At 52.9% G+C, this 27,028-nt stretch overlaps 1 protein-coding gene across 32 annotated transcripts in view; it reads right to left on the bottom strand.

Annotated features, from left to right (window-relative positions):
- The window catches only part of KDM2B (lysine demethylase 2B), a 156,256-nt gene that overhangs the window by 92,278 nt on the left and 36,950 nt on the right, over nucleotides 1-27,028 (bottom strand). For 18 of the 32 annotated variants that reach the window (XM_065524940.2, XM_065524925.2, XM_065524929.2 and 15 more), the window contains 3 exons: nucleotides 16,157-16,250; nucleotides 14,415-14,568; nucleotides 3,278-3,393 (listed from right to left, as the gene is read on the bottom strand). In XM_065524940.2, the coding sequence (XP_065381012.1) occupies nucleotides 3,278-3,393; nucleotides 14,415-14,568; nucleotides 16,157-16,250 (364 nt within the window). Of the gene's footprint in view, nucleotides 1-3,277; nucleotides 3,394-14,414; nucleotides 14,569-16,156; nucleotides 16,251-17,656; nucleotides 17,944-18,121; nucleotides 19,454-19,566; nucleotides 19,797-27,028 lie in introns of those variants that run through there. The other 14 variants (XM_074008103.1, XM_074008101.1, XM_065524937.2 and 11 more) reach the window with 8 other exon arrangements.

A 27,028-nucleotide genomic window follows, 5' to 3' on the forward strand; every position in this document is an offset into this window, starting at 1 on the left:
CCCAAAGTGCTGGGATTACAGGCGTGAGCCACCGGCGCCCGGCCAGGCAAATTCTTTTTCTAAGACAAAGCCACACCACGGAGCTTGGAGACGGATGGTTCCTTCTTTCCCACCTCCTGCATTTGGTTTCCAGGCAAAGCCATGTTTTAGGACTCTTAAAACACCTTTTTTTTTTTTTTTTTTTTTTTTTTTTTTTTTTTGAGATGGAGTTTTGCTCTTGTTGCCCAGGCTGGAGTGTAGTGGTGCAATCTCAGCTCACTGCAACCTTTGCCTCATGGGTTCAAGCGATTCTCCTGCCTCAGCCTCCCACGTAACTGCGATTACAGGCATGCACCACCAAGCCCGGCTAATTTTTGTATTTTTAGTAGAGACGGGGTTTCACCGTGTTGGCCAGGTTGATCTCGAACTCCTGACCTCAGGTAATCCCCCCACCTCAGCCTCCCAAAACTGCTGCGATTACAGGTGTAAGCCACCATGCCCAGCCTTTAAAACACTATTTCTAAATGGCCATAACATTCTTAAGAAAGCTCTCAGGGCCATAAAGAATGAAGCTGTAGTGAGCTGACAAGGAGCCCTGGCATCTTATCTGGTTCCAGAACTCCCTCCCCCGTGCCTTTTGTCTGCCCTGGCTCCTAAGGCATAAACAATTGGGCCTAGTAGCCAAGCCCCTCTCCCAAGATTAGAAATCAAAGCAGATTAAACAGCCTGCCGCTGTTCCCAGCCCAGTCTGCCCTGAGCCCCCCGCTGCCAGCCTGCTTCACTGAAACCAGATGGGGTGCCCACTCAAGGGAAGGGACAGTAGGCACTGGTGGGGGAGCGGACCTGCCATTCTCGATGAGGATGTGATATTCCACATAAGCTCAGTGTGACACTCGGGGTCCGGCCAGCACCCTGCCAATCGTCATGGGTGGGGGAGGGGAGCTGGGCTCCTAAGGGAACCATGGGGCCCAAATCCACTGACTTTACAATTGAATTCCCAGGGGGATGGGGTGGTTGTCCAGCAAGTTGCCACAGCCTTTAGAAATCCCAGCCTGACTCCAGCTTTCAGGAATTGCCTGGAAAGTCGTGGACCTGACTTCTACTAGATTTCTCCGTCTCTATTCCACACATCTGCTCGTGCACAAACTGGCCTGTACTCCAGGACAGGCCAAAGAACAGTTGGCCGGAGCCCCAGACAGCATTGACCCAGACTGTGAGATGGCCGCTTGTGTCCAAACAGTGCCTTTCTTCTCCTGAATGCCACGGGGCGGCTCCTCCAGACCAGGGTGGGGGCTGGCCTTCCCCAGGTGGGACGGGGATGGCAGGCCACAGAGAGGAGACGGGAGAAAGTCCACAAAACGAGGGCCTCCCACAGGGCCCCAGTCCAGACACAGGTCTCTGCAGATCTAGGCGTCACGCATCAATCTGAAGAGGTACACACGCCTCGCAACATCTGACCACCAAACACAGCTCCGAGTGGTCTCCAGGAAACCCCCAGACAAGGGCCCGCAATGCCGAGACTGTTCAATGTTCGGATACAAAGGCAGTAGCTAATACTTTGCTCATGTATGTGATTTTGTGCAAACCAAGGCCTGAAAACAAGACCAGCAGAGACAGGGGCTCAGTACAGAGCAGGTGCCCTTGTGAGAACTCTCCTTAGATCTACGCAGAGCAACACCTCACCAGGGCAAAAAGTCATCTCAGAGGCAAATCCCAAGAAGAAATGGTGTGGTCTGGCTACAGAATGGAATATTATTCAGCCATGAAAAGGAATGAAGCTCTGGCACATGCTACAATGTGGATGAACCTGGAAATCATTATGCTACGTGAAAGAAACCAGACACAAAAGGCCACATATTGAATGACTCCATTTACATCGAATGTCCAGAATAGGCAAATCCACAGAGATAGAAAAGAGATTAGGGCTAGCCAGGGGAAAGGCGGGGAGAAACAGGAAGTGACTGCTTGTGGGTACAAGGTTTCTTTTCGGAGTGAAGAAAATGTTCTGGAATTAGTGGTGATGATGACACAACCTTGTAAAGACACTAAAAACCACTGAATTGTATACTTTGAATGGTAAACTTTAGGGTATATGAATTATCTCTCAATTTAAATAAAAGAAAATGAATATTTGAATAGCTATGTTGAAAAAACAGGAACTAGTAGAATGAAAAATGGGCCTTTTTTGCCCCAAGTCTCCAGGGTTTTTTTTGTTTTGTTTTGTTTTATGTATGAGACAGGTCTGGCTCTGTTGCCCAGGATGGAGTGCAGTGGCGCGATCTCAGTTCACTGCAACCTCCACCTCCCAGGCTCAAACCACCCTCCCACCACAGCCTCCCAAGTGGCTGGGACTACAGGCTCGCACCACCACGCCTGGTTTTTTGGTATTTTTGGTAAAGACAGGGTTTCATCATGTTGGCCACGCTGGTCTCGAACTCCTGACCTCAAGTGATCCACCCACCTCGGCCTCCCAAAGTGCTGTGATTACAGGCGTGAGCCCGGCCCCAAGTCTTCAGTTTTTTACCCAGTTTGGGACTTGTCTTACGTGCCTGGGGACACGTGATCAAGTCCTAGCATTAGAAAGGCGGTGGCAAGGTCGGGCCACTTGTCCTTTTCAGGGACACTCATGGAGCAAAGGACATACATCGGTTACCTGAGCCTCCGCCCTTGGTCCTAGGACGTGGGGTGAGTAAAGGAAACTTGATGTGTGGGAAACTAGCACCGTCCCCATCAAGGGCAGAGAAAAGCCTCAGCCCCAGGGAACTAGGGACGTCCCCAGCACATATGGAGACTAGCTCAGAGACAGTACCCAGGGGGACTCAGACACTGGCTTCCTCAGGGTCTCTCCCCAGTCAGATCTGGGGTCCCTGGGGAAAACACATAGCCAAGACCTGACCTCGGACCAGGCCAGGCCCTTCCAAGATCCACACCCATCCTCCAAATAACAGTGACCAAATCTCCCAATCCCTCGCACCACTTTCTCCATGTGAGAAGGAGGAAGAGGCAGGGTCCCTGAAATCTCACGGTGCTTTCTCAGAGGTACTTCCTCTTCCCCAAGGGGGTTTTGGCTGCCCCCAACCTGGAGGTGAACAGAAACTCCAGGGCCTCCGGGTGGGGCTCCTGCGGGCATTCCCCTGCCCCCCGCCCTGCAGAACCAGAACTGAGGCCAGCTTGAGGCAGGAAGCAGGAGGGAGAGGGGCAACTGTGGAGGACTTCAGCATGACCTGTCCCACACACAGAGCACCGGCAGAGCTCAGGGGCCGGGCGCGCACGCGAGGAGAGAAGGGAACCTTCTTACCCGCGTCCTGTCCTCGATCTCGTAGATCCGCAGCTGCATGGGCACGTTAAAGCTGTGCAGGATGTTTCCGCCGAATACCAAAGAGTCTACAGGGGTGTAGACGGCATGGATCCAACCTGGGGTGGGAAGGGCAAGGAGAGGATGAGTCGCTGGCCCCTGTGGGCTCCCACACCTCACAAGGCTGCAGGGAGGGAGAGCGAGCGTGCAGGAGAGCGCAGGGAGTGGAGAAGAGCAGCCAGGGGCTGCAGCAGCGGTGCCCAGCGATGCCTGCTGCAGAACACCCAGGCCTGGGTCGCCGAGAAGACTCACACTTGCAGCCCTGAGCAGCCACTGCCCGGCTCAAGTCAGGAGCCGGGAAGCTGCAGATCAGCCCCCACTTCTTGAGGACTGTGATGACAAAAGCTTCCTCCGGGGACCTGGCTGCAATGGCCAGCAGAGAGGCAGGCCCTTTCCCCACCTACACGCGGGCCAGGGAGTCCTGCCTCCCCTCCCAGGTGGCACACACGTCCAGAGCCTTTCCCCACCATCCCACAGGGGTCACAAAGGATGCTTGGAACCACGACGAAGGACTGACGTCTTGCCAGAGCTGCAGGACCCAAGCACTTTCCTCCGCCCAAGTCCATCTTCTTGTCATCACACTCCACCCAGGCCCCTTTCCACACAGTCTCCTTGGTCACACAATGCCTGCATGCCCCCCTCAGCTCTGCCGTCAACTCTGCCCCACGGGCTGCTGGCTGCTGGTAAGTCTCTCCTGCCGCTTCTCACAGCTGGGAGCTGCAGGTTTCCATCTCTTCAGGCTCCCAGCCTGGAGCCAGACACAGTCACCATCACAAGGGAAATGGAGGCAGGTAGTGGTGCACCTCTGTGATCCCAGCACTTGTGAGGCTGAGGTGCGAAGACCTTGAGCTCAGGAGTTTGAGATCAGCCCGGGCAATATAGTAAGACCTCATCTCTAAAAAAATAAATAAATAGCGGGGCATGGTGGTGCACACCTGTTGTCCCAGCTACTCAGGAGGCTGCGGTGGGAGGATCACCTGAGCTCCAGAGTTTGAGGCTTCAGTGAGCTGTGATAATGCCCCTGCACTCCAGTCTGGGTAAGAGAGCAAGACCATCTCAAAGAGAAAAAAAAAGAAAAAAGGACAATAGAGGGCCCACCTTGTGCCAGGCACAGTGGTCTAAGGGCTTTCTGGGCCTTAACTCATTAATTCTCATGAAATCCCTAAAAAGTGTATACTATGTTCAACCTCAATTTACAGATGAGGGCCAGGCACGGTGGCTTATGCCTATAATCCCAGCACTTTGGAAGGTCGAGGCAGAAGGATCACCTGAGGTCAGGAGTTCGAGACCAGCCTGGCCAATATGGCGAAACCCGTGTCTACTAAAAATACAAAAATTAGCCAGGCGTGGTGGCACATGCCTATCATCCCAGCTACTTGGGAGATGGAGGCATGAGAATTCCTTGAACCCGGGAGGTGGAGGTTGCAGTGAGCCAAGATCGTGTCACTGTACTCCAGCCTAGGGGACAGAGTCAAAAACAACAACAAAAATTACGGATGAGGAAAGTGAGGCACAGAAAAATGAAGTCACCTATCAGGATTTTGAGCCTGGGAAGTCAGGCTCCGCATGGTCCATGAAGGCTGGGAGAAAGCCCCTCATTCACTGGGACACAGAGCTAACGCATTGCAATTCACAGTGGTCATACTGCAAGTACTCAGGTGACATGTGTGTGGCTCCTGGCTGCCGGGTCACACAGCGGGGGGCTAGGGGATGGGCAGGAGGAGAATCAACCCCAATTCACAGATGCTGAAACTGAGGGCACAAAGGGGAAAGTCACTTGCTGAACGAATCACAGCTGGCAAGCGACAGCAGCTCCGTTTTTAGCCACCACGCTGTACAGCTGCCGCTGCATTAATGGCTCCGCACAGGCCTGTGAGTCCCAGGGGACAGGCAGGGAAATACAGAGGGGAGGCAAAAGGAGAAATGCAGAGAGAAATAAGGACAAGGGCGGACAGAGGCGGAGCAACTCACAGTGAAGGACAGAGGAGGGTCGGCTGGGGGAAGGGTGCAGGAGAGGGAAGGGTGGCGGCACCCCAAGACCCTGCACCCTGAAGGGCCTGGCCCTGGAGGCCGCTGTCCCCTCCTCTCCCGGCCATGCACTTTATTCTTTTGCTCTGAGGAAAATTACAGCAACTGCCCCTGCCCCCCAAGCCCGAGCGGTTCCAGTCTCTTTCCCCCAATGAAACGCGCCAGCCCTGAGTCATGGGTGGTCACCGCTGCTGGGAGCAACACTACCGCCTGGAAGACAGCACAGACTGTGAGGCCACTGCTGGCATCTGCAATGGACACTCAGCCGCTGGCTCTCCCCGCCAGGGCAACGCATGGAACAGAGCTGGCCATCCTCAGGGGAGAGCAAGGCAAAGCTCGTCACCAGGAGCCCAGTGCTGCCCAGTAAAAGCACGAGGGCTTTGCTTTAGGGAACCTCATTCTGTGCCTGGCTTCCAGAGCCTCTGGCGTGGGCCATGAAAGACAGCTGCTGTGCTGACCAGGTGTGCAGTTGCAAGTGGCTGTCGAGCTCCCCAGCTTCCCACCCCACCGCCTTCACCCTCCTCTGCACAGGAGCATGGCTGCCGCCCTGAAAGAGCCCTCTATCTCCACATCCACTTCAGTCTCCTGCCTCTGCTGCCTGCAGGCTGACCTCAACATTTCCATGTTTCCACCAAGTGGAACCATGCTATTGAATGTTGTTACTGTTGTCAGCCCCATTATCCTGGCAACATTTCCTAGTTGTACAGGCAACGAGGATGGTGCATATAAGATGCAGGTGCGTCTTATACGGCCTCACAAGTCCACCTCCCTCTCTGCAGAAAGCCCAAGTCCAGGGGCTGGGATTCCAGCCTGTCCCCTCCACTCCCCTCCCTTCTGGGGAACTTGCTGAGCAAGTCCTGAACCCATATAAGCAACTGGCATTGGTATCTGTGGTCGTCTCAGTCGATCATGAGGGCTCTGGTAGAGGATGGTGCCCATGTGCATCCATCTTTACCAGCCCTGGACTCTCCCTATTCTCCTGGCAGGTGCAGAGGCCGACACACCTGACTTACATCTGTTGCCCTGATGCGTGAGCAAAGAGGAACACAGAAGAGGCTGCTGCTGCAAGGAGGGGGCAGGGGATCTGCACGCCCAGATGCTCAAGGGATTCTAGAAGCTTCTACCCACTCCCCTTCCCAGCAGGGCCTCAAGGGTGGGTCAGGCAGCCACCCCTGGATTAGCCACCACCACGTCCCTCCCCCAGCTCTGCTCACATCTGCTTCATTACCCACACGCCTCCCTCGGGAAGGAGGCGTGGAAATAACAGCGTTCGTGGGCCCATCCGTACCGCCCCTGATGGCCTCTTGACAGCCCAGGAAGCATGAGAGCCCGTGTTCCCGGGCTGCTGCCTGGGCTGGGGACGCTGGCATCTGCCTCCAGCTTCCAGCCAGAGTCATTGACAATATGAAGGCAATAAACAGAGGCTATTCAGGCCAAGCAACCAGGGACAGATGCGGTCATGGATGGGAAGCCAGGGATCCACAAAGCAGCACATTCTCTGGGACCTGAGGGGGTCCAAGAAGCCAAGAAGGGCAGCGGGGGCACGTGGAGTCTCACCCACAACCAAGATGCTCAGGACTCAGAATCCAAAGTCCCCACCCACATCTGCCTCCACCTCTGCGACTTTGGCAGGAATAAACACAGAGGTCTCAGAACTCGACACGGGGCACCTCACAGATGCCCACAACCCAATCGGACCCTGGCTTCCTTCACTGACATCAGTGAACTCCCTGCACCGGGCCAGGATCAGGAACGGCCCTGTGGCTGCTGAGATGAAGTGAGGATAGCCTCTCCCTTCAAGGACCTCATAGTTGGGATCAGGGGCCAATTACTTCACACCACCCCATGTTTAAAAATGGAGATATTTCTTTTGTTGTTGTTTTGTTGGTTTTTGGTTTTTTTGAGACAGAGTTTCAAAAGACAGAGTTTCACTGTATCATGCCATTGCACTCCAGCCTGGGTGACAGAGCAAGACTCCGCTTCAGGGAAAAAAAAAGAAGAAGTTTGTTAAATAAGCAAATAGTTCACACATAGTCACAGAGTCAAAAAGGAGGCCCAGATCCCAAGTCTCCTGACTCCCAAGCTACTGGGGTTCAAGGTAGGTATACTTAGGAATGTGTGTTTTGAAAGTAGGCACACCTGGGTTCTTACTCTGACCTGGTCACTGTGACATCTTAGGCCTTAGGTATTTTCTGTATTTGTTTAAAAAAAAAACGGTGTCGGCTGGGCGCGGTGGCTCAAGCCTGTAATCCCAGCACTTTGGGAGGCCGAGACGGGCGGATCACGAGGTCAGGAGATCGAGACCATCCTGGCTAACACGGTGAAACCCCGTCTCTACTAAAAAATACAAAAAAAAAACTAGCCGGGCGAGGTGGCGGGCACCTGTAGTCCCAGCTACTCGGGAGGCTGAGGCAGGAGAACGGGCGTGAACCCGGGAGGCGGAGCTTGCAGTGAGCTGAGATCTGGCCACTGCACTCCAGCCTGGGCGACAGAGCGGGACTCCGTCTCAAAAAAAAAAAAAAAAAAACGGTGTCACATGCCTGTAGTCCCAGCTACTCTAGAGGCTGGGATAGGATGATTGTTTAAGCCCAGGAGGTCAAGGCAAGGCTTCAATGAGCTGTGATCACACCATTGCACTCCAGCCTGGGCAAAAGAGCAAGACCCTGTCTCTAAAACAAAATTTAAATTTTTTCTTAGCCTGGCACAGTGGCTCACACCTGTAATCCCAGCACTTGGGGAGGCTGAGATGGGCAGATCACCTGAGGTCAGGCGTTCAAGACTAGCCTGGGAAACACAGTAAAACCCCATTTCTACTAAAACTACAAAAATTAGCTGGGCATGGTGGCGCATGCTTGTGATCCCAGCTACTCAGGAGGCTGAGGCAGGAGAATCGCTTGAACCCAGGAGGCAGAGGTTGCAGTGAGCTGAGATCGTGAGATCGTGCCATTGTACTCCAGCCTGGGCAACGAGAGCAAAACTCTGTCTCAAAAATTAAATTTTTTTTTCTTTTTTTTTTTTTGAGACAGAGTCTTTTGCTCTGTCACCCAGGCTGGAGTGCAGTGGCGCAATCTCGGCTCACTGCAAGCTCTGCCTCCCAGGTTCACGCCATTCTCCTCCCTCAGCCTCCCGAGTATCTGGGAACTACAGGCACCCGCCACCACACCCGGCTAATATATATATATTTTTTTGGTATTTTTAGTAGAGACAGGGTTTCACCATGTTAGCCAGGATGGTCTCGATCTCCTGACCTCGTCATCTGCCCGCCTTGGCCTCCCAAAGTGCTGGGATTACACGTGTGAGCCACTGCGCCCGGCCTAAAAAAATTTTTTTTTTAAATAGGTGGGGAATATTAAATTTTTCCATAAATGCTTGCAGAGAAGATAAATAATGTACATAAAATGTTCACTGGATCAAGCCATGCTACTCCAGCCTGGGCAACAGAGTAAGACCCTGACTCAGTAAAATAAAATAAAATTTGTAAATGTTCATTGCTTATAACTGTTAACTATAGCTCACCCAGGCTGGCACAGTCAGAGTGGGGAGGCCGAGCCCGCCAATGTGGCCAGGCTGCTGCCATAGGCCAGGTTGAGTTGGAGGAAAAAGACATCACCTGGTTCACCCCAGGTACTTAAAAGTTTCCAATCTCCTGTTCCCCGGGGGTAACTTCCACCTCCAGCTTTCCTTACTGCTAATTATAACGCTAACACCTGGTGACCCCTAGGCACTGCTGACTGTGGCCTTGATGTCCTGACCCTGACGCTGTATTCTCACCTCCTCTGCCTCATCAAGGTATGGCCAGCTCAGCAGGGCAAGCTCAAACCCCTTTCTCCAGGTCATTCTACTCCTCAGTCACCTTCAACAGTCTTCCTCTTCCAGGCAGCTCTCCTAGATTACCTAGGAATAAAGCCTGAAGAATAACGCCATTTAAAATCTTCCTTGGCAGCCGAGCGCGGTGACTCATGCCTGTAATCCCAGCACTTTGGGAGGCTGAGGCAGCAGGATCACTTGAGGCCAGGAATTTGAGACCAGGTTGACCAACATGGAAAAACCCTGTCTCTACTAAAAATACAAAAATTAGCCGGGCCCGGTAGCATACACTTGTAATCCCAGCTACTCAGGAGGCTGAGGCACGAGAATTGCTTAAACTTGGGAGGTGGAGGTTGCAGTGAGTCGAGATCATGCCCACTGCACTCCAGCCTAAGCGACAGGGTGAGATTCTGTCTCAAAAAAATGAAAAAATAATAAATAAATAAATAAATAAATAAATAAATAAATAAAGTCTTCCTTACATTCATAGCTGAATTCTATCAGACATTCAAAGATGACTTTGCAAGATGGGCGGATCAGCTGAGGTCAGTTCGAGACCAGCCTGGGCAACATGATGAAACCCCATCTCTACTAAAAATACAAAAATTAGCCAGGCATGGCGGCACATGCCTGTAATCCCAGCTACTTGGGAGTCTATGGCTGGAGAATCACTTGAACCTGGGAGGCGGAGGTTACAGTGAGCCGAGATCGTGCCACTGCACTCCAGCTTGGGCGACAAGAGTAAAACTCAAAAAACCAGAACAGGCCGGGCGCGGTGGCTCAAGCCTGTAATCCCAGCACTTTGGGAGGCCGAGACGGGCGGATCACGAGGTCAGGAGATCGAGACCATCCTGGCTAACACGGAGAAACCCCGTCTCTACTAAAAAAATACAAATAACTAGCCGGGCGAGGTGGCAGGCGCCTGTAGTCCCAGCTACTCGGGAGGCTGAGGCAGGAGAATGGCGCAAACCCGGGAGGCGGAGCTTGCAGTGAGCTGAGATCCAGCCACTGCACTCCAGCCTGGGCGACAGAGCCAGACTCCGTCTCAAAAAAAAAAAAAAAACCAGAACAAAAAACCAAAACAAAAAACCAAAACAAAACAAAGATGACTTGGTACCGATCCTGTTGACACTATTCCAAAAGAGAGGGAAAGAAAGAATCCTCCCTAAATCATTCTATGAAGCCAGTATCACCCTAATATCCAAACCAGGAAAAGACATAACAAAAAAAGAAAACTAAAGACCAATATCCCTGATGAACATAGATGCAAAAAACCTCCACGAAATACTAGCTAACTAAATCGAACAGCATATCAACAAGGTAATCCCTCCATGATCGAGTGGGTTTCATACCAGGGATGCTTTAACAAACACATGTCAATAAATGTGATACACCACATAAACAGAATTAAAAATAAAAAATCATATGATCATCTCAATAGACACAGAAAGAGCATTTGACAAAATCCAGCATCCCTTTATGATGAAAGTCTTTCTAAACCATCAGCATCCTGTGAGCTTTCAGAGAACTGAAGACTCCCTGAACCACGGACTGGGAGGTGTGAGGTCAGTGTGGCAGGAGGAGAGGTGCCTAAGGTCACACTGTGGTGATGAAAACTCCGGTCAGAGGCGGGAAACGCCAGAATTCGATTCTCCGCTTCAGTACGGAAAAGCTCCCATCCAGGGAGCTGCAAACCCCTTCCTGGGTTTCCCAAGACTCTCTCTCTCCGCAAAGCCACAAGTCAAGTACCACGAATCTCAGATGTGTGTCTGTATGTGGTTCAGAGGGTGTAAATGCCGGAGAGAATCCCCAGGCCTGGGGAAGACCTAAAATACTCATCTAGGGGCTGGGCACAGTGGCTCACGTCTGTAACCCCAGCATTTTGGGAGGCCAAGGCAGGCAGATCATTTGAGCCCAGGAGTTCGAGACCTGCCTGGACAACATGGCAAAATCCCGTTGCTACTAAAAATACAAAAATTAGCCGGGCATGGTGGCGTGTACCTGTAATCTCAGCTACTGGGGAAGCTGAGGCAGAAGAATCGCTTGAACACAGGAGGCGGAAGTTGCAGTGAGCCAAGATCATGCCACCACGCTCCAGCCTGGCAACACAGCAAGACTCCATCTCAAAAAAAAAAAAAAAAAAAAAGGCCAGGAGCGGTGGCTCACACCTGTAATCTCAGCACTTTGGGAGGCTGAGGCAAGTGGATCACGAGGTCAGGAGATCGAGACCATCCAGGCTAACATGGTGAACCCCATCTCTACTAAAAATACAAAAAAATTAGCCAGGCGAGGTGGCGGGCGCCTGTAGTCCCAGCTACTCGGGAGGCTGAGGCAGGAGAATGGCGTGAACCCAGGAGGCGGAGCTTGCAGTGAGCTGAGATGCTGCCATTGCACTCCAGCCTGGGCCACAGAGACTCCATCTCCAAAAAAAAAAAGAAAAAGAAAAAAAAAAAATTACTCATCTAGGTCAGTGGACCCCCAGTCTCTGGTCCTTTAGTTTTCACTGGTTGGAAACAGAATGAGAAGAACTATCAAAGTTAAAGTACTATCCTTTATTCTGACATTTTATACTTGTAACTTTTTTAGTGTCAGAATAGACCATGGGGTTTGTTGATCTTAATGCCCATGTTTAGCAAAATTACAAGTTGGCAACTCTATATCTGTTCCTAAGTTTTTTTTCACTGGTCCATGAAATCAATGGCTGGGAACCGCTGAACTATGCTGCACCCTCCCACCCTACACCACGCCCGTATCTCAGAGGGTGGTAAATTCCAACTGTCCCTTTTGTACTTCCCAAAACTCCAGGGAAAAAAATCCTGGTATCTCAACGCATAACCCTTCGGGCCAGAAGTCTTTGCCAGGACCTAACTGACTTCGGCTTGCAGCATCTCAAATCTACATTTCCTCTTCCTGCCTTCAACAGACAGCCACGCCCACACCCCTGCTGCCACGGCTTCTCAAGACCTCCCCCAGCTTGCTTAAGTCACCAACATCAACACCCACGCCGTCCCACACAGCGGGAAAGTGATGAGCCACCTCCCAGCTCTGCATAAGGGCTGGACAGAGAGACTGAAGGCCTGTTAGGCTCAGAGGACAGGGTTGGGAGGGAACTTGAGTGTCCCAGAGTTCAGCTCCACCCCACCCCCACTGTTGAGATGGGAGAGCTGAGGTGCAGAGAGAGGAAGAGACCAGCTAATGTCACAAAGAGAGTCAGCAGTAAGGCCAAGAGCCTTCCAGCCATCCTTTGAATCCAGGGCCAATCCAGCAACACCTGCAGAGTGGATTGAGCACAGCTTAGAAGGAGGATACCACCTCCTTCCCGAGTCTCCACTCCACATCTGCCAGGGGGTCCCCATAAACGCTGACCACCAAGTGCAATCCCTTCCATCCCAAGCAGGGGCCTGCCCCTTCCCTGAGCCAAGCAGGTCTGAGGACAGACCTGGGGCCATGGTAACAAAGTCATCCCCGTACTAAACCCTGCCACTTTCAAATCCCAAATCTCCCTAATAGCGAAGTGCAGGCCCCATCCCCATAGCAGGAACTGGTACTACAACCACCACTAGGGCTTGATGTCCAGACCTAAGGTCAGCTTCCAGCCCAACTCTCAGAAATATCTTAGTGGCCTCAAAGGATAATCCTATCGTCTGGTCCAAGCTTCCACCCAGTTGTAGATTCTCTGCAATCACCTTGACTCATTCATATCTACCTTCTACTTCCATGCCTCCAGTGACAGGGAGCTCACTACCTAACAGAGCAAGTTATTCCAACACCACTCGGCCATACTCCTTCCAGGAGACAGTCCTTCACCTGGCTGACTGAAGTTACTATATGCCTTCACTTTCTCAGGTAAAGCAACCCAATTCCTCCTTCAAACGCATCTCACCTAATGTGGTCTCCAGACCCACCCACACCCCACTTCAGGGTGATTTAACCTCCAAAGTACAATGACCACGAGGAACAAAACCTCCTTCCCATAGGCTAGGCACGGTGGCTCACACCTGTAATCCTAGCACTTTGGGAGGCCAAGGAGGGAGAATCCCTTGAGGCTAGGAGTTGGAGACCAGCCAGGACAACATGACAAAACCCCATCTCTACTAAAAATACAAAAATTAGCTGGGCATGTTGGCGCATGTCTGTAGTCCCAGCTACTTGGGAGGCTGAGACATGAGAATTGCTTGAACTCGGGAGGTGGAGGTTGCAGTGAGCCGAGATCACACCACTGCACTCCAGCCTGGGTGACAAAGCGAGACTGTCTCAAAAAACAAAAACAAAAACAAAAACAAAAACAGCACGGCCAGGCACGGTGGCTCAAGCCTCTAATCCCAGCACTTTGGGAGGCCGAGACGGGCAGATCACGAGGTCAGGAGATCAAGACCATCCTGGCTAACACGGTGAAACCCCGTCTCCACTAAAAAATACAAAAAATTAGCCGGGCGAGGTGGCGGGCACCTGTAGTCCCAGCTACTCGGGAGGCTGAGGCAGGAGAATGATGTAAACCTGGGAGGCGGAGCTTGCAGTGGGCTGAGATCTGGCCACTGCACTCCAGCCCGGGCGACAGAGCGAGTCTCTGTCTCAAAAAAAAAAACACAACTCCTACGTGTGGCCTTACCCCCTCCCTCAACACAGCGGACTATCACCTCCCTCATCCTAGGTAGAATGCTTCCATTAATGCAACATAAGAGATAATTCCCTGACCCCTAGGTCATCAGCCACATCCACTAGTGACTGAGCCAGGAACCAGCCAAAAGCCCTTAATTCATCTCCAATGAACTGGAGGCAAGGAGGTCTTAGCTCACTCAGGCCTCATGACCACCCTGTGGAAATCTTAATCCTATTTTACAGATGGGAACACCGAGGCATGAAGAAGTGAAATCACAGCCCCCAAGTGGCCAATCCAGAATTCCACCAGAGGCCGTGCACAGCCCTTCCCCAGACCCTTCCTCAGGGCAAACCCACCCCCATTACCCAACATGCAAATCTCCACAGGAAGTCCTGCACAGGCATTCAAGTCTCCCCTGAGAGAGCCCAAGGCCTTCTCCAGGGAGACAGAAATCCAGCCCACAGGTGGTAGATACAGGTGGGATGTGAGGGGAAACCTGCCCGGCTTTTCCCTCCAGCCCAAGGCTGGCTCCCCTGGGACCGCCAATGGCCTGTCAAACCCATCAGGTCCAGAGCCAGGGCCTAAAACCATGGCCCTGCTCCCCAGCAGACTCGGGGAGCCCAGAGAGAGCCCCTTGGAACCTACCGGAAGGGATGAAAAATGTGTAGCCCTGCTTCAGCTCAATTCTTTGGCATCGTTCCACACGGTCTCCCAGAAAGATGTCACTCTGTTTGCCTGACAGCACCCACTCCTCGTACAGCGCCAAATTGTGCAGCGTTGGAGGAATCAGCCAAAAAATCTTGGGAGGAAACACAGGCAGTCAGCTGGAGACCCAGGCCCAGACCAGATCCAGAGAAAGGGCCCCACCTGCCTGGGGAAGGAGAGGGGGCGAGAGAAGGGGCGGGGTGTGGAGAGATGGACAGATCCATCTCTCTGGACCCTCTGCAAGGCCAGGTCCAAAGAGCCTCTAGGGAAGCAGGAAGGGCTGTGCCCACCTTCAGGGAACCTCCATTCCTGCTGAAATCCCAGGATGGGAGTGCTTCCTGGACTGGGTGGGACATGCTTTCTCCAGAACCACAGGCTTGTCTGGGAGGTGGGGGAAGGAGAGGAAGGGAATTTCCTAAGTTGTAAGATAAAATAGCCCAGTAAATAAACGCAGCTTGTGCACACTTTGGAGAAGGAGGAAAAACATCTGGAATCAAGTGGGTTGACTTCCTCCCAGAATTTCTTCCAACACATTCAGTTACAACAAACGCACATGCAGACCCAGCCAAGCAGGGTGGCACAGGCGTATTTTCAAGAAGCACCCACCTCCATCCCCACGTGGACACACAACAAAAGCAGACACAGGGAGCACCCTTAGCATTCTGTCCCCAGTGCAAAATGTTCCTGGAGGCAGGTGGTGCTGGCAACTAGACTTTGAAGTGAGAAGGTCCCCGGGCAGGAGCTGAGAAGACAGCCAGGGAAGATGAATGCTGGTCGTTCTCAAGCCAAACCCAAGCTTCAAATCTGGCCCAAAGGGGCTTAGAACACCGGACTGGGTGAGCGGAGCAGGCCTGCATGGGTGTCTAGATGTGATGTAAAAGGGCTGAACTTGACCTTGCCCTCCAGAAGGAGGAGGTGGTTCTAGGGGAAGGAGCGACCCTGGGCCAGGAGCCATGGCCCACGCCTACAATCCTAGCACTTTGGAAGGCCGAGGCGAGAGGATCACGTGAGCCCAGGAGTTTGAGAACAGCCTGCGCAACGTGCTGAAACTCTGTCTCTACAAAACATACATAAATTAGTTGAGCCTGGTGGTGTATCCCTGTAGTCCCAGCTACTCGGGAGCTGAGGTGGGAAGATCACTTGAGCCCAGGAGGTGGAGGCTACAGTGAGCTGTGATTGCACCACTGCACTCCACCCTGGGTGACAGAGCAAGGCCCTCTCTCTTAAAAATAAAAAATAAAAAATAAAAATAAAGCCGGGCGTGGTGGCTCACGCCTGTAATCCCAGCACTTTGGGAGGCCAAGGCAGGCGGATCACAAGGTCAGGAGATCGAGACCATCCCAGCTAACACAGTGAAACCCCGTCTCTACTAAATCTACAAAAAATTAGCCAGGCATGGTGGCAGGCGCCTGTAATCTCAGCTACTCGGGAGGCTGAGGCAGGAGAATGGCGTGAACCCAGGAGGCAGAACTTGCAATGAGCCAAGATCGCACCACTGCACTCCAGCCTGGGCAACAGAGTGAGACTTCATCTCAAAAAAAAAAAAAAAATTTAATCCTGAAAGTACTCCTGGGGCAGGGCTGTCCAGAGGAGGGAGGCGGGAGGAGGGGGAAAGGTAAGTGAGCCTCTCCCCACACAAACAGCTGGAGATGCATAGAAAGTTAAAGGCAACTGAAACTCACCTTCCCACCCCGGAAAACATGGTACCAAACGGAAGTGCCTCCAAAGTCGATGTGGAAGTCGGTGAAACAACCTTTCACGCTCATCAGACAGTACCTGCAGCACAGTGGCAGGGAGACAGAACACAAGTCAAGATCTAAATCACAAGAGGTAAGCAAAGGACTTCAGAGGTCCTGAACTGGCGCCCTTTTATAAACGCTGACGCTGGGGAATTTTCTTTTTTTCTTCTTTAAAAATCCAAATGTAATCGGAGTTCCCCACGGGGGAAGCCCCTGTGATCAGGTGACAAATCTCAAGCACTGGTCGCCTACCTACCCCGGAGGCTGGGAGCGATATGCTTGTTTTCAGGTTCTTTCGAGAAGTGGCAACCCACAGGCTACTTTACAGGTTCCTAACACTGGTTTTTTTCTACCCTTGCCCTGCCTCTGCCCTCCCCCAGTTAGAGGCTTCCTCTCTGCTCCTTCACAACTTGGATACCTGCAGTTCTCCCAAGCTGCCAGCCCCCTTTGTAGCAGCTGGGCCCCCTGGAATTCAGCTGTATACCACCTGCACAGCTTGCCAATTACCAGTCCCCATTCATCTCCTCATTCATTCAACCAGAGGTCCAGCCCCGAGCCAGCTCTGGCCTTGAGAGAAATGCGTAAGAATGCAGAAGACCCCTGCCCCTAACTATGGGACACTCCTAAAGAAGCAATGCACAGGAAAAGTTAAATGATCAAAAAAAACCACACACAAAAAAAACAAAATTGCAATTGATTGCCAAGTAAGCAATGCAGCTAGAAAAGTAAGGGGGGGTTCCAGCCCCAAAAGACCACGCGGTGTCTGGTCTCACGTACACAAAATGTGCAGAGTAGACAAATCTATAGAGACAGAAAGCAGATTAGTGGGTGTCAGGGGCTGGGGGGCAGGACAATGGGGAATGACTGCTAATGGGTACAGGGTTTCATTCTGGGGTGATGAAAATGTTCTAAAATTAACTGTGGTTGCAAAACTCTGTGAACATACTAAAACCCGTTGAATTGTACACTTTCACATGGGTGAATGGTCTGTGAATTATGTCTCAGTAAGGCTGTTATAAACAAGTAAAGAATTTAAGAGAAATTAAATTGGGGGTGGTGGCCAGGCACAGAGGGAGAGGAGGAGGAGGAAGAACTTGGACCTTGGAGGCTGGGGCGGGGGAGTGCATCCAGGGGAAGCAGGAACCGGCCAGCAGCCATCCCCTCTCAGTGCTATGGAGGGCTGGAGAGCCCACCCTTCCTCGCAGAAAAACCCAGGGCTCCCCTCCTCCCCCAACGGCTGCCCTCCTAGGAGTGGGGCAGAGCTTAAGGAGGAGGGGACACAGAGAAGGCTTCCAAGTCCAGGCCTGGCAGATGACGGTGCCAGGGACCCCTCCCTGCCACTTGCCCCTTCCCACAAGAGCCCCGGGTGGCATGGATGGGCAGCCTCCCCACCACTCACGCCCACGCACCTTGGCACCTCGGGAGCCCGCAACACATGCTTACCCCACTGACCTCTTTTCCCCGCTGCACTTTGCCTTTCCATGGTTTGGGGAAGAGGGAAGAAATGGGGCGGGGACGGACAGGGAGGAGCCAACAGCGCGCCCGGCACGAGTGGAGATAATGCGGGGAGTGGGGCTGAGCTGGTTAGAAGGAGGAGGGCTCCAGGTGCCCCCTCCCTCTGGCTGCCTTTTGCACCTCGCTTTCAGGTGGACCGGGGGCTCAGCAGTATGCAGGCGGCGTGCCCGCGTCCCTCCTCCCCATAGGCTGGAAGGAGCCTTAACCATGTGTCTGCAGGAGGCTGACAAATCAGAAGGCCTTCCAGTACATCAGAGCCCCGCTGCCTAGCAACCCCATCGGAGGGGTGTAGTTGACAGCACAGGACGCAGGCTGTCACGAAGATAGGCGCGGGCTGCGGAGCTGGCAATGGGGTGGTCAAAGTCCCGACGCTGGGCTCCACACCGTCCTCACCTGTAGGCCGGCTGGGCCCAGCGGGGTCCCCGCCTGAAGGCCTGGGTGATCCTCTTATCTCCAAGGAAAGGGGGTTCCTGAAGCCCTCACCCACCCCACCCCCACGGACCACACTGGCCTCTTCTCTCTAAGCACCACTTCAAAATATTAGTCCTCATTTCCCTAAAACCATCTCTTCGACTTGGGGTTTTTGTTTTTTGTTTTTTCTTTTTTTAATCTAACCTTGGTTTCCACCCCCTCCAGGCCTCAGCTGAACACAGTCTAGGGAAAACAATCTAAGTATGTGCGGGGCGGAGCCCGGAGAACGTGCTTCTCTTGTCGGCAGCTGGATGCCCGCGGGTACCCACAGCAGAGAGGAGAGGACAGGAGCTCGCCTCTTGGGCTGCAGGCCCCAAGGCTGCCTGGCTAACCAGGTCACCCCCACCCTGCCATCCTCCAGCTCCCCGCAACCGTGACCTCCCCAGCACGTGCAGAAAAGAATCGCTGCAAGCTGGCTGCAGTGTGCAGGGAAAGTTCTCCAAGTTGAGTCTGTGTCTGATGTGCCCTCTGGGTCACCCTCCAGCATCCAGAGGCCCCTAGGGGAGCTGGGGCCGCCTCTTCCAGACCTGCCTCTCCTTGGAGGCCCCTCCTCCCGGTGTCCCTCATTTCCTGGCCGCCAAGCCTGGCCGCCCCTCCCACCCTGCCATCGCAGGCATTAGGGGAGCCAGGGTGGCTGGGACAGCGCGGCTTTGTCCGGCCCCTGCGGCCGGCAGGCCACCCCCGCTCCCGTCCCGCGTTGGCTCCGGGGCTCCCCCCTGGCTGGCTTGCTCGCTCGCTCACTCTGGCGTGACGCCTTTGCACTGACCTCTGCAGCTTCCTCTTCCCAAGCACACCGCAGTCACATGGGCACCCCGGCTCAGTGCCACGGCCGCTAAGCTCTCCCCACGGCCAGCCGGCTAGCCCGGCTTCCGCCTGGGCCTCGGCCGCCCCCGGCCGCCCCCAGCTCAGGTGGCTTCTGTGCAGCAAGGCACCCTCCAAGTTGGCGGCAGATCATCGGGAGCCCCCGAACCGAGCCTTTGGGGATTCCCGCCTGCCAGGGCCAGGCCAGCGGGGAGGAGGGCGGCAGGAGGGTCGCTGCACCTGCAGCACCAACTTTGGGGCGCTGCCTGGGGGCTGCGGAGGCGGGGCGACCCCGCCCCACCTTTTTCCCTCCAACTTGGCTTAACTCCCCCGGTGGCTCGGGAGGCCTCCCCGTGGAGAAAGGGCCGGGAGGGGCCCCGGAACGCTGGCACCCGAAGGGCGCGGGAGGTGCCAAGAGCGCGCCGCACACTCGCACCCGACCCGGGGAGACACAAAGAGCCGCTCCGCGACGCCGGCCCTGTAGCCCGCGGGCGGGAGGCCACCCACACCCGCCCCTCGCAGGGCCACAAAGGAGGGGGCGCCCGGGCAGCGCGGCCCGCGGTTACCCTCGGCGGCGGCGGCGGCGGCTCCCGGGCGTCCCCTTCGGCTCCCGGGTGTCCCCTTCGGCGGCGGAGGCTCGACGCGCGCCCGGCCCCGCTCCCGGCGGCAACGCTAGCCGAGCCCCCTCCACGGCGCTGCCAGGCCCCGGCCGAGGACGAGGACGCGGGGCCCCCACTCGCTGCCTTCCTTCCGCGGGGAGCCCGGCGCTGCCTGCGCTCATGCCCGCGCTGAAACTGAACACCCGCGGCGCCGGGCCGCCAGGGAGGCGGAGGGAGGCCGCGGGGCGACGGGGAAGCAGCGCGGGCCAGCACCAGGAGACGCCCCTCGCCCGGCCGGTGGGGGTGTAGGGCCAGCTCTCCCCATCCCCCTGTGCCCCGTGTTCCACAGCGGGTGACGGCCAGCAAAGCCACCTTCCTAAGATGGGCCCCTCCAGACACAGCCATAGAAAGGACCCGAGCTAGGGGCCGTGGGGGAGAGTGGGATCCCGAGTATGGCAGCGCTGAGAAGGGGGAAGCGGCCCTGACCTCAAGGCCCACGCGCTGTGTGACCTTAGGCAATTCATTTCCCCTCTCTGAGCAGCATCCTTACTGCTCGGCACTGAAGTTCAACTCTGCATTCTAAGATGTTATTTTACCGCCCCTTCCCCTGCCTGGTGGCTTAGTGACTATGTACCCCACATCATAGCATGGTTGAGAGAATCCTTTGAGATAAAATACATATTCACCGCATCATCCAAACTATGGTACCTGGATTACTTAATCCAAACTTCACAACAACCCTAGAAAGTCATTCCAGAATTCTTCCTGTTTTCAGCTAAGAACAGGAAGGCTTGTGACTCCAGCCTCGAGTTCGGGTCCAGCCTCCAGTTTGGGTCTCCAGCCTATCAGAGGCAGTGCTCACCCAGGCAGCCTGTCTCCCAGTCCCTCAGCCTTCCCCCTATTAGGTCTACCTGACACACCCCAACTCTAGGAGGAGTCCAGAGGTTACAGCCAAACCCCACCACTAACCTCCGGCTGCAGGTGGTCATCCTGCTCAAATCACGAGTCCTACTCTCCAGGTCACCAGAGTCTCCGCCCTCCTCCCAGCCTGTCCCACACCCTTCTTCCAAACCACAAGGGGGCTGGTGATGGTCTCATGGCCTCTGCAGGGGCAGATTCCAGCCTCTCCATTCTTTCTCCAAAGCCCAGCCACAGGGACTACTGAGCAATATTAATTAATAGGTTCTAATTACCAAGTGCTAATAATAATAATAGCTGTTTACATGCGTGATCTCGTTTCACCCTTAAGACAACCAACATAATGGTGCCCGCCTGTAGTCCCTGCTACCAGCGAGGCTGGGGTGGGAGGATTGCTTCAGCTCACAAGGTCGAGGCTGCCATGAATCATGACTGCGCCACTGCACTCCAGCCTGGGTGACATAGGAGACCCTCTCGAAAGAAAGGAAAGAAAGGAACGAAAGGAACGAAAGGAAGAGAGGAAGACAGAAAGAGAGAAAAAAAGAAAGAAAGAAGAGGATGTGGTGTTAAATGAGCTAGGTCCAGTCCTGATGGCTGGACCAGGCTATCCAAATGAGATAATTATATTTTTAGTCACAAATGCCTCAGCTCCTTGATGGCAGGGACCATATCCGATTCATCGGTGTAACCGTAGCACCCTGCAGCAACCCTATAATTACTCCACTGGGCTCTGTGACATTGGACTGGTCTTCCACCTTTCTGAACTCAGAGTCCCGCTAACCAGGGGCCTCTAACTGGTGTCTTCATGGGCCGCACCAGGCCCCAGAAGCACTTGGTTTGGCCAGCAGTTTGTTTTTTATTTTTAAAGGAATTTCTCAGTTATCCACAAGCCTCACCAGCCCCTAATGCGTTTTTTTGCTTGTTTCTTGAGACAGAGTCTTGCTCTTTTGCCCAAGCTGGAGCGCAGTGGCATGATCTCAGCTCACTGCAACCTCCGTCTCCCGAGTTCAAGCCTCAGCTTCCCAAGTAGCACTGCAGGGCCACAACACTATACTCGGCTGATTTTTGTATTTTTAGTACAGACGGGGTTTTGCTGTGTTGGCCAGACTGGTCTTGAACTCCTGGCCTCAAGCAATCCACCCACCGGGACCTCCTAAAGTGCTGAGATTACAGACATGAGCCACCGTACCTCGCCTAACCCTACTACCTTGTACTCACCCATTACCTGCATTGAACCACTATGAACCTCAGTTTCCTTGTCTATAAAATGAGGATAGTAACCCCTGCCTCCAGTATTGAGATATGCATGCCAAGTGTCAATCACAGTGCCTTGGTCCATACATACAGGGATGCTGGCTTTCTTTGTTCCTCTTTTAAAGGTAGAGCAGTTGAGAGAAAAAGTCAGGAATCCAAAGGCCTGGGGTCTAGTGCATGCCCTACAGGATCCTCCCTGTGCCAGGTCAGTTTCCCTATCTGACATATTACACAGTGATGATCATTTATAATGCTAGCAAACACGGCTGATGAAAGAGTAGGTCTTGAGGTTAAGGGTCAATGTGCAATGTAGACATAAAAGCCCTATACAGATGTGAAGGAGGGTGGATTGAAAAGTAGAGGATGAGGGCCGGGTGCAGTGGCTGACACCTACAATCCCAGCATTTTGGGAGGCCAAGGTGGGCAGATCACTTGAGGTCAGTAGTTCAAGACCAGCCTGGCCAACATGGTGAAACCCTGTCTCTACTAAAAAAACACAAAAAATTAGCCAGGTGTGGTGGTGCATGCCTGTAGTCCCAGCTAAATCAGGAGGATGAAGCAGGAGAATCACTGGAACCCAGGCGGCAGAGATTGCAGTGAGCCAAGATCACACCGCTGGCACTCCAGTCTGGGCAACAGAGTGAGACTCTGTCCCAAAAAAAAAAAAAAAAAAGGTAGAGGATGCCAGAATTCCAATGCAGCCACATAGACAATTGCCCACCTGTGAACCCTCTTCCATATCCACTGTGGGCTCTGTCTCCCCCACAGCATAGGAAGAAGGCAGGGCAGAAATGGCAGGACCCCTACATTGTAGAAGAAGAAACAGTCCCTTCAAGAGGATGGGCCAGGTGCAGTGACTTGAGTTTGTAATCCCAGCACTTTGAGAGGTCAAGGCAAGTGGATCACCTGAGGTGGGGAGTTCGAGACCAGCCTGACCAACATGGAGAAACCCTGTCTCTACTAAAAATACAAAATTAGCCAGCCATGGTGGCACATGCCTGTAATCCCAGCTACTCGGGAAGCTGAGGCAGGAGAATCGCTTGAACCCAGGAGGTGGAGGCTGCAGTGAGCAGAGATCATGCCATTGCACTCCAGCCTGGGCAACAAGAGCGAAACTCCGCTCTAAATAAATAAATAAATAAATAATGGCTCAAGCCTGTAATCCCAGCACTTTGGGAGGCCTAGACAGGCGGATCACGAGGTCAGGAGATCGAGACCATCCTGGCTAATAAAAAAAAAAAAAAAATACAAAAAACTAGCCGGGCAAGGTGGCGGGCACCTGTGGTCCCAGCTACTCGGGAGGCTGAGGCAGGAGAATGGTGTAAACCCGGGAGGCGGAGCTTGCAGTGAGCTGAGATCCGGCCACTGCACTCCAGCCTGGGCGACAGAGCGAGATTCCGTCTCCAAAAAATAAATAAATAAATAAATAAATAAGCCAGGGGTAGTGGCATACATCTGTAGTCCCAGCTACTCCAGAAGCTGAGGGAGAAGGATGCCTTGAGCCCAGGACTCTGAGGCTGCAGTGAGCTGTGATTATGCCACTGCACTGAAGCCTTGGCAACAGAGACAGCCCCTGTCTCAAAGAAAAAAAGGAAGGAAGGAAGGAAGGAAGGAAGGGAGGGAGGGAGGGAGGGAGGAAGGGAGGGAGGGAAATTGTATTTGTCAAGCAGAGTCCTATGGATAAAAGAGAAAAGAAAAGAAAGGTTTGCTGGAGTGAGACAGTAGCAGAGGCCCCAAAATGTACACAAAATGTGCCCCAAAATGCCAAAACGTGCCCAGCCCAATGCCTCTGTTTCCTCTTCTCTGTGTGTCAGGTTCTCACTCCCAGCAATTTCCCCTGTTCCTCCCGCCACCCCCAGAAAGTACATGGGGAAGAGAACGCACTCCATTATCAATTATCTGGGGGCCAAACCTATGCTTTATGTGGGGTCCCCATTTTGCTGGGCTTTTGAGCTCCTTTACTGCTTATCAGACCACAGCATATCTTCATTCCACCAAGAAACTTGATTTCTACAAACCCTGTATTCGAAACAGGAGCAAAGGAGGGGAGGAGACTCACTAATCCATTTCTGGAATCTATCACAAAACCCAACAGTGCTAAATGAAAATGGTGAGCCCGTGTCATAGAACTAGGGAACTGTGGAGGCTTTGAAACATGTCTACAAATGCTTTGATATACCTCCCTTAGAGAGGCACAGCTAAATTCTCCTCCCCTTGAGTACGAGCTGGACTTAGTGATTTACTTTTAATTAACAGAATATGGTAGGAGCAAACAATACGTGACTTTCAAAATTAGGTCATAAAAGACACTGTGGCTTCCTCCTTGGTGTTTTTTGAACCATTCACTGTGGGGAACCCACTGCCATGTCATGAGGACACTCAAGCAGCCCTATGGAGAGCTGTATGTGGTAAGGAACTGAGGCCTCCTGCCAACAGCCATGGGGATGCACCACCTTGGAAGCAGATCTTCCAGCCCATAGAGCCTTCAGCTGACTGCAGCCCAGGCCTACATCATTGCCCCACCACAACATTTCTCACTATGTTGCCCACGCTGGTCTTGAACTCCTGGGCTCAAGCGCTCCACCCGCCTTGGCCTCCCAAAGTGCTGTGATTACAGGCGTGACCACCACACATGGCCAAGGCCTACATCTTGACATAAGTTCATAAAACCCTGAGCCAGAACCACCCAGCTCAGTTGCTCCCGGATTCCTGAACCACAGAAACTGTGAGATAATGTTTGATGTTAAGCTGCTAAAAGTTTTCTTAAGCTCTGAAGTTTTAGAATAATTATGCAGCAATAAGCAACTAATGCAGGAATACTCCCAAATAACAGTCACTGTCTATATGGTTATAAGGAATTTTCCGAGACAAATGGTTCTATACATCCAATGCATTTCTGCAGGGTACAGATGAAGAAAAAGGTCATTGGCAGAGACGCACCTTGTCTTCAGCTTTCATTCAGCCCAATCCTTTTTCCTGCTTTATGTTTCTCCATGACCATTACACCTCCTAAATTATCCCTCATTTGCTTTCCTGTCTCTTTTCCCACCACAATGTACGCTCCACGAGAATGGGACTTGGCTTTATGCACTGAAGTCCACCCACTACTACATAGAATCATGTCTTGCACATAAGAGAACTAATAGAATAACATAACTCCTTGCAAATCTTCTGTCTTCATGAAGGTGCAACTACCCCCACTCGACTCCTATCACTCCTACCCCTTTTTAAGTATCTCAGCTGAAAATCACTGAGGCTGGGCGCACTGGGTCACACCTGTAATCCCAGCACTTTGGGAGGCTGAGGCAGGTGGATCACTTGAGGTCAGGAGTTCGAGACCAGCCTGGCCAACATGGCAAAACCCCTATCTCTACCAAAAACATAAAAATTAGCTGGGCGTAATGGCAGGAGCCTGTAATCCCAGCTACTTGGGAGGCTGATACAGGAGAATCGCTTGAACCCCAGAGGTGGAGGTTACGGTAAGCTGAGATCTCACCACTGCACTCCAGCCTGGGTGACAGAGTGAAACTCTTTCTCAAAAACAAAAAAAAAAAAAAAAAAAGAAAAGAAAAACATTGAATCCTAAGCCATCTGGGCACAGTGGCTCACATCCATATTTGCAACAATCTGGATCACTTGAGGCCAGGAGTTCAAGACCAGCCTGGGCAACACAGAGAGATCCCCCCACTGCCATCTCTACAAATTAAAAAAATTTTTTTTAATTTTTAAAAATATCAGCCAGGCACGATGGCTCATGCCTGTAATCCTAGCACTTTGGGAGGCCAAGGTGGGCAGATCACGAGTTCAGGAGATCGAGACCATCCTGGCCAACATGGTGAAACCCTATCTCTACTAAAAATACAAAAAGTAGCTGGGCATGGTGGCGTGTGCCTGTAATCCCAGCTACTCAGGAGGCTTAGGCAGGAGAATCACTTAACCACGGAATCGGAGGTTGCAGTGAGTCGAGATCATGCCACTGCACTCCAGCCTGGCGACAGAGCAAAACTCCGTCTAAAAAAAAACCACACAAAATTAGGCCAGGAGTAGTGGCACACCCCATTCTGTAATCCCAGCACTTTGGGAGGCCAAGGTGGGTGGACCACTTGAGTCCAGGAGGTCAAGACCAGCCTGGGCAACATGGCAAAACCCCATATCTAACTAAATTAGCCAGGCGTGGTAGTGTGTGCCTATGGTCTCAGCTGCTCGAGAGGCTGAGAGGGGAGGACTGCTTGAGCCTGGGAGGAGGAAGTTGCAGCGACCCACAAACACGCCACTGCACTCCAGCCTGGGCAACAGAGAGAGACCCTGTCTCGGAAAAAAAAAAAAAAAGCCAGGTACACACCTATAGTCCTAGCTACTCAGGGGGCTGAGGTAGGAGGAGTCCTGGGAGTCTGAGGCTGCAGTAAGCTAGGATTATGCACGGCACTGCAGCCTGGGCAACAAAGCAAGACTCTGTCTCTAAAAAATAAAAAACAAGTAAACAAAAAGATTCCTGGCCAGGCAGAGGTGGCTCACACCTGTAATCCCAGCACTTTGGGAAGCCAAGGCTTGTGCATCACCTGAGGTCAGGAGTTCAAGACCAGTCTGGCCAACATGGTGAAACCCCATCTCTACTAAAAATACAAACATTAGCCAGGTGTGGTGGTGCACACCTGTAGTCCCAGCTACTCGGGAGGCTGAGGCAGGAGAATTGCTTGAACCCCGGAGGTGAAGGTTGCAGTGAGCTGAGATTGCACCACTGCACTCCAACCTGGGCAACACAGCGAGTCTCCGTCCCCCACAAAAAAAAAAAAAAAATCGGCCAGGTGTGGTGGCTCACGCCTGTAATCCCAGCACTTTGGGAGGCCAAGGCAGGCAGATCATCTGAGGTCAGGAGTTTGAGACCAGCCTGGCCAACATGGTGAAACCCTGACTCTACTGAAAATACAAAAATTAGCTGGGTATGGTGGCAGACGCCTGTAATCCCTACTTGGGAGGCTGAGGTAGGAGGATCGCTTGAACCCCAGAGGCAAGGCAGAGGTTGCAGTGAGCCGAGATCGTGTCACTGCACTCTAGCCTGGGCAACAGAGTGAGACTCCCTCTAAAAAAATAAAAATAAATAAATAAAATCCTAAGCCCATCACCAAAAGTCCTGGAGCCGGGTGGGGAAGCAGTCGTGTGTCTGTGTCACCTCTCTCTTCCCTACTGCAGTCCTTCCCTGCTGACAGCCATCTCTACCCTTCAGGGCCTCCAGCATGAAAGCTCCGTGATTTCTAGA

Source organism: Macaca fascicularis, chromosome 11 (genome assembly GCF_037993035.2).
Source record: "Macaca fascicularis isolate 582-1 chromosome 11, T2T-MFA8v1.1".
In the NCBI taxonomy this organism is placed as follows: Eukaryota; Metazoa; Chordata; class Mammalia; order Primates; family Cercopithecidae; genus Macaca; species Macaca fascicularis.